The sequence below is a fragment of the Cebus imitator genome, unplaced genomic scaffold (assembly GCF_001604975.1).
Source record: "Cebus imitator isolate Cc_AM_T3 unplaced genomic scaffold, Cebus_imitator-1.0 Scaffold80, whole genome shotgun sequence".
Classification (NCBI taxonomy): Eukaryota; Metazoa; Chordata; class Mammalia; order Primates; family Cebidae; genus Cebus; species Cebus imitator.
In genome coordinates, this window is record NW_016107395.1 from 3694642 (window position 1) to 3702482 (window position 7841).

General features: G+C 37.4%; 1 protein-coding gene across 1 annotated transcript; it reads right to left on the reverse strand.

Moving 5' to 3' along the window:
* Positions 1-248: 248 nt before the first annotated feature.
* On the reverse strand, positions 249-2788 carry LOC108307735 (ATP-dependent Clp protease ATP-binding subunit clpX-like, mitochondrial). The gene has a single exon (XM_017533184.2). The coding sequence runs from the start codon at positions 2535-2537 to the stop codon at positions 621-623; it is 1917 nt and encodes a 638-aa protein (XP_017388673.1). The 5' UTR covers positions 2538-2788; the 3' UTR covers positions 249-620.
* Positions 2789-7841: the final 5053 nt, after the last annotated feature.

The following is a 7841-nucleotide window of genomic DNA, read 5'->3' on the forward strand; positions in this document are numbered from 1 at the left end:
AGACAAGTTGGTAAGAAAATAGCCTTTTTTACAGAACCATTTGGGGTTAGTGTCATGCATTAGCAGATAAGAAGACAAGTAATACAGCTAAACCAATTATCAATTATCAAAATATAGTTCTTCAGGGTATTTTTCAATGTAATTTTTAACTACTTGAAAACTACCTAGTCCAATTTTTAAGATGAACAAAATTCCAATATTTTCAGAAGTACATGTGAGTAAAAAAGGTAACACTAAAGAATGGTATCTCAATATTCAATTTTAAAGAATTTATTTTCCCATTTGTAGAGTAACATTATTGTAAAATCCAGTTTTGCAATACCTTCACTGCCTAAAAGAATTCCTAAGAATTTTCTTAAAGCATATTTTTTAAAAAACTGAACCAAAATAATGTACATTTTATCTCTAAATACCGTGTCATTAAAGTCCATATAACGTCCTCTGTTAAATCAATGTGATGTTACAATAATATACATGATCTGATTCTTTTCCTAAAGGCTTCTCTGACCATGTATGATATCCAAGATAGATCCAATGCCTTTAATATCAGACTGCAGAGACAGTTATGATCCTAAACAAAAGAAGGAAAAGCTGTATATACAGGACAGCAGTATTACAGTTTAGCTGTTTGCAGCATCTGCTTGGCGGGGCCATCCTTCTTCTTCAACTCCAGAGTCATACTCCTCTTCAGAGGACTCTTTCGTTGGAGCCCGGATGTATCCTGGTTCCTTTTTTCCTTCTACTACTTCTTTGTCAACCTCCACACATACCATATCAGAATTAGGGACTTCAAACATTGGTTCTAGTAACAGCTTTTCCATTATGGACCGAAGGCCTCGTGCACCTGTTTTTCGTTCTAGTGCCAATCTGGCTATAGCTTTCAAAGCGTCCTCAGTAACATTCAATTCACACTTATCCATGCTGAATAAGGCCTGGTACTGAGGAATAACAGCATTTCGTGGCTCAGTTAGTATTTGTACAAGTGTTTTCTCATCTAGGCTATGCAATGGAACCACCACAGGCAACCGTCCCACAAACTCAGGAATCATGCCAAACTCAATCAGATCTCTGGCTTCCACATCACGTAATAACCGATCTTTTTCTTCAATGTCTTGGTGAGTATTTGATTCCCCACTTCGATTAGCAAGGTCTGCAGCAGCTGCAGCCCTTCTGCCTTTCCCCAGATTAGATGGTGTTCCAAATCCAAGATACTTTTCATTTTTCCTCCTGCTGATGATTCTGTCTAAACCAATGAAAGCACCAGATGCAACAAACAGGATGTTTGTTGTATCAACTTGTACTGTTTCTCCACGGAGCTTTCGGGAATTCTTTTCTGGAACATTGACTATTGTGCCTTCTAGTAGTTTTAGTAAGCCTTGCTGAACGCCTTCTCCACCTACATCGTGTAATTGATGAATGCCTAGCACACTGCCAATCTTATCTACTTCGTCCAGAAAGACAATTCCTTGTTGTGCTTTTTCCACGTTATAATTGGCATCTTGGAGTAGTTTGCCAATCACAGATTCAATATCTTCACCCACATATCCAGCCTGAGTCAAAGTTGTACAGTCACAGATAGCAAAAGGGACATCAAGGCATTTAGCTAGGGTTTGTGCCAGCAGGGTTTTACCTGACCCAGTTGGTCCAAGCAGCAAAATATTACTTTTTTCAAGTTTTATGTCATCATGAGAATAATCCGATACTTCACCTCCTCGTCTTTCCTGAGGTATTTGTTGATTCACCTGTTGCTGCATTGATGCTCCTAAAGCATTACCATGTGGGCTAATTCCAGCAATCTGAAGCAATTTTGTAAATCTGTACTCATCCTCCCGTCTTCTTATTTCTAACTCTCTTGGTGTTAATGATGTCTGCTTCTCAACCTCTGCTTGATTCTCAACCTCTGCTTGCTGTCTCAGATTAGCTGGGATATTATTATATATTCTTTTATAATGATTGTACACAGCAACTGAAAGCAGCTTCTTAGCAAATGACTGGCCAACAGCATACTTGTCGAGGTAGTTATAAATCTTCTTAGGGGGAGGTGGTGGTTTCTGTTGGAATGCCAACTTTACAGCTTCTGCTGCTGATTCAGGTTCTTTAATTACACTTTTCTTTGAGTCTGCTTCAGACAGTACAACAAAAAAATGACATTTTTCACATTTGACAAAACGGGTGGATGACACAAAGGTCTCTACATGTGTGCACAAGTCACCACATTTAGGACAGCGCAGCTGGTTTCCACCTTTCCCAGAATTCCCAGAGCCTGATTTCTTACTACTTCCCTCACTTGCTGATTTCTTATTTCCATCTCCAGAACCATCTTTACTTATTCCATCTTTTGAGGCAAAGAATGCTGGTGTTTCTGTAAAGGATCTAAGAGGAGCTCTTCGCAGAATTTGAGTTTCAAATGTCCCAAGCCTTCCTAAAACTGACATATGAATGCGACCACCAGAAATACCTCTCTGCGCGGAGGCGAGTGAGGAGGCGATGAGCCGGGCGGCTGCCGCCCCACAGGTACAAGCGCCACAGCTGGACATCTCCGCGGGGCCTCGGCCGGGGCTTCACGCCCTGAGGACCTCCGGGTCTTGGCGGCGCGACTCCTGCTCCTGAGGCGCGCCGACTCGGTTCCGAATCCTCCGCGGGCCCTGACCCCGTGCAGAGTTCGCCTGCCCGGCGGCCAGGCCTTCGCGCTTCCGTGCCCCACAGCGTCTAGCACCGGAGCAGACACCCAACCCCTTCCCCCCTTCTCCTCCTCCCCCCACCCCGCCTACCCGGCCCGGGGAGGGTGCGCGCGCCTGCGTCCTCGGCCGGGGGCGGGGGGTGGGGGGCCAACGCACTTATTTAAAAAAAAAAAATTAAATAGAAGGCAATTTGAGCAACTCTTTGGTGGAAGTATCTGAGAGAATTATGCAATATCCATTGGAATGGAAGAGAATATTTTAGCTACAATACCCAAATGATGAATCACTGAGTCAATCATAGTTATAGTCATGTAGAAATACCTGAATGTAGAACTTTAGCTTTGTAGAAAAGTAACATTTAAGTCTGAGAATAACCTCTGTGGATATGTTGCTTCACTTGAAGCAATTCTTATAACAAGAACACAAAAGATATGACTCTCTGAAAAATGCTGAAAGAAAAGACTGAGTAATTCTATTCAATGTACATCAGAAAAGCGTCAAAGTGATTCTGCATAGTACATACAATTGACTAAAGAAGATGTCATAATTAAAATGAAAAAACATCAAAATAAACATGCTTATTGATAGAAAACCATATATGTTCACACAGTGGTTAATTATAAGAGTGTTCATTTTATTTCAGCTGTATATATGTAGATCTATACTTATGGTAGAATTAATTTCCTTGAAATATAATTGTTTGGATTTATTATGAACTTAAGTATTATTTGAGGTTCTTTACAAAGAGTGACATACTTATCTAGTAGAGGCAAAAAATTATCCAAGCAAAAATTAGTACTTACAAATTACCTTTTATAGTATATAAATATAGACTATATTGCAAATGAAATAAATGAATATAGCTATACAGAAACAGGTTTCTGCTAATTTTTAAACCACTGAATATACTTCATATAAACTCTTTCCCTTTCCTACATCTTGCTGTATTATGCAATGTATATAATCAAATAGTTTAGACTGCTTCTGAAGTTAAGACATATAATTTAATAAAGGAGATCTGGTGAACATATTCAAATTACATAACACTTTTCCTTTTCTTCGGCTACACTTAAAAATATTAAGATACCAAGTGATTCACTCAATGAACTCTGGTTTTCAAGTAGATGTAAGTGTGCATTACAGGCCTGACAATGGCATCAGTGGAGTTCTGTACCAAGATATCCATCTACTACTCCAGGGAGAGAGGCTGTTTGCCCTAGATTCACTGTGTGTTCTTGATCGAGTCACCTCACATTCTTGAACCTCGGTCAACCCATTTGGAGAATTAGGTGAAAGCTAAGCCTTAGTGAGAAACAGATGCTACATCTGAGATGAGTTTTCTTGTGTAAACAAGTAATTCCAAAGTTTAATTCCAAAGAAAGTTGCTTTGTGAATGGCCATGATACCTGACCTATATGAAATAGACAACCGTGTTAAGGCTTTAGAATAGATGTTTCTTAATACAAATTATAGCATCATGATATTACATATGGGTTTCTTAAAGTATTTTTATCTATTTTTTATTTCTTCTACTTTGTTTATTAGATATATACTATTGCGATTTTTATGTGAAATTTATTTAATGCTTTTGGAGCATATTATGATTTTTATCTGGTAACTTATACTTCTAACAGGTCAATTAAGTTGTCAAGGTAGGGGGAAATAGAACTTAAAATAGTCCAGTTATTAGCTAGTGAAAGTCAGTAAAAGTTAAGTCTTCTTCTTTTGGGATAAAAGTTAACAATCAAGGGATTTAAAGACGTGGTTTTAAAAATAACAGCTAAGTTTGCATTTTGGTTTAATTCCCAGTAGATTACTTGTCATTTTAGTAAGGTCTTACATTGGAAAACACATTGCTATTAAAGATGTAGATAATTTAATAAGTCGAAAAGAATTCCTCACAGGAAAGAAAAGCCCTCTTGAGAAATGTTCATCCAAGTTGTCTGACTACTTTCTCTGCTTTCTCACCTCTACAACTGCTACTTGTCATAGCTAGAAACATCAAAGTAAAATCTGTGGTTCCTGAAATTCTCTGAGCTTGCCATAGCTTTAAACTTATATTTCCTGTGTTGACTCCATGTCTTGCTATCATCAGTGCACATTTCAAAGCTTCAGGTTTAATGTATTGTGCTTCCCATTGCACAACTTTTTGTATTTTAAACTGGGAATAAGTAACATGTGAATCAGTATCTATTGAATAATGTTGAGAATTCTGTGTTGGCTAGTTTGTGATTCTCTGGTTTCTTTTTTGGTGTTCCTGCATTTGACATTAGCTAAAGAAGCAGTAGTTTGGCCTTTGAGTGGAAAACAATCCAGGAACTTCAGGGGAGAGGAACTAAGCAACAAGAGGCCTGGAGCTATTGTCTTCTGAAGAGAGATGAAAGCACTGCTGTCCTTGTGCTTTCCTTGGTTGCCTGCACAGGGCCTTTATGATTTTAGTGTGAAAAGAACATAATCTGTGGTACAATTCGGGTTTACGTTTCTTTTGAAACTAAGCAAAGTCCAGTTGAGTGAGATGCAAAATAACTGTTGGCTGGAGTATGATCATCCATGGGAGACCAAAAATGTGATGGGCATAAATCTAAAAACTTTGGGGTGAGGTGGTGGTGGATTATATAAGCCTAAGTTCAGACAGCATCTAGAGAAAATATCCAATCAAAAAATTTACTGACCATCTTGGGAAGCAGGCTGGATGAAAGCTGGAAACAGTTCATCATTTTGACATTTTGAACTAGAATTGCCATCATAAAGAATCTTATACTAGCTTCATTTGGAGCAATTGAACTGTAAATATTTTTCCCTCTAAAATTCTCATGTGAATGGTGTGAACTCAAAAAGAAAAAAATAATAATTATTCATATGTTCATCACATGTAATGTATATATATTCTTCATATATTCAATTGTTCATATACATGTGTTTATATATAATATGTATGTATGATACCCTCAAATGTACATGTATTACGTCTCTAGGATCTTGATAAAGAATATTATTTTGAATTGTACAAAACAGGAGAAGCTTCTCATCCCACGAACGGCCAATTTCTCTTCTAGTGCACTCCAAATCACTTACTTACTTTGGAACTCTGACCTCCTTGCCATTCCCTAAAGCTGATGCAGCCTTGCTCTGTTGCCCAGTCTGGAGTGGGGTGGCACGATCTTGGCTTGCTGCAACCTCTGCTTCCCAGGTTCAAGTGATTCTCCTACCTCGGCCTCCCTGGTAGGTGGGATTACAGGCCTGTACCATTATTCCTGGCTAATTTTTGTATTTTTAGTAGAGATGGGATTTCGTCATGTTAGCAAGGCTGGTCTCAAACTCCTGACCTCAGGTGATGCTCCTGCCTCTGTCTCCCAAAGTGCTCAACTAACAGGCATGAGCCACTCAACCCAGCCAAATATCCATTTTTTAACCTCAGTGAATAAAATTGCTCTTCTGAGGCCACCTTCAGTGGAATTAGTTTTTATGCTGAAACCTACAGGCCCAAAAGTTTAGCAGAGTATATGATTCACAAAGGTTATACATGAAAAGTTTACAGAAAATAAACCTTTAGATGTTTGTTCAGCTATCCCTTATTTTAAGATATACTGCAAACAAAAAAATAAAACAAAACAAAACAAACAATAAAACTCCAAATAAAACAAAACAGAAACTTAAGTTTCTACTGGAATTCTTGGCAGAAGGCTAAGGTAGTTTTATATAAGATTTTGAAACATGGATTTTTGGTTATGGATCTTTTTTTTCAGGAAAACCTTTTTCTGCCTATAGACATCTCTGAAGTCAACATTTGGTGTATTTATATTATTTATGTTCTGATGTTCAGAGTATAATACAATAGTGGGTGTGTAAAGTAGAATATATTTTAATTTGATAAAGTGCCAGTCACAAAAGGGTCGTTGATTATTTTAAAATCAAGGAGCTTAATCTGTTAAATATGACCGAAAAATTATTTTTCATTTTCTTGTGGTGTAAATACCTAAATAACTGCATTTCTAAGTGTTAATATTTTTTAACATGGATTTTGTTATATTTAGAGACTTTTCTTAGAAAGACTCAAAGCTCTTTGATTAGCTTCTCATTCAACAATTTGTAAGTCAGGGAATTTCAAGAAAAACATAATGGGAGACAGGTGAATAGATTTCTCCTTTAGGAAAAATGTAATCTTATAAAACCAACAACTTATTCCCATTTTTCTTCTTCCCCAACATTAACAACAGTCCCTGTAAGCTCCTTGGAATTAAGAATTGGGAAAACTTTCATTCTGTTAATAACTGCTCTACCTCTGCACTGAATTGAGATTGGAGTCTTAAATTTCCATTCTGTGGTTCAAGGAGTACTTCGTGTGCCTTAGAAGATAGTTAGGAGTATGAGGTGATCGTTGGTTTAACTAGTATGATTTCATAATACTATCTGTTTTTCTTCTATTTTTTCTTTGTTACCCAAATTTCTCTTTCAGGAACATCAAATAATTATGAAGATTATTAATGGATGTTCCACATCACTGTGCCTACTCACTAATCCTAAGCATATCCTGCTCTTTTCTTCTTTATCTTTTTTGTAAAGTACATTAGTTGTGTTTGCCTGTACAGAATCTAGCCACTTCTCTTTTGGGAACAAATCTCTGATTTTCATTTGAGGAATCACCATTCTTCCATTCTCTGACCATGTGGTTTAGATGGGGTTACTCTTTCCACTTGGATCTATGGGTTGCTACATGCCTAAGGTTCTTTCATCAAAACATTTCATTCCTCTAATTGCAGTGAGATCCATCTCAGGTTAATGGTACTTGATTCTGGGACTTCTGATTAAAGCATTGATTTTTTTAAAAAGTTATTTCCTTCAGACTGATAAGTTTTCGGAAGGTGCTATTGCAAGGGGAAAAAATGACTTCAAAACGGGGACAAACCAGAGGAAAACAGAGCTGTAGAAGTAGAGGGGCAACTGCTAATAATATCATTTGAGTACCTTCATCCAACTAGGTAATCGGAAACATCTGAAGATAACTAGTCCTGGGCTTTTTGTTATAAATACTTTCCTTTCCATCTTTATTTATTTATTTAGTTTAATTCAGTTTGAATTGAGTTTCTGTCATTTGGGTCAAAGGAATTCTTCATTCCCAAAGCACCAGTGTTTAGTATAATAAAAACAAAACACTAACAT

What these genes read in the sequence shown, in the direction of transcription:
- LOC108307735 (XM_017533184.2), bottom strand. Translation starts at nt 2,537, where the DNA reads ATGTCCAGCTGTGGCGCTTGTACCTGTGGGGCGGCAGCCGCCCGGCTC.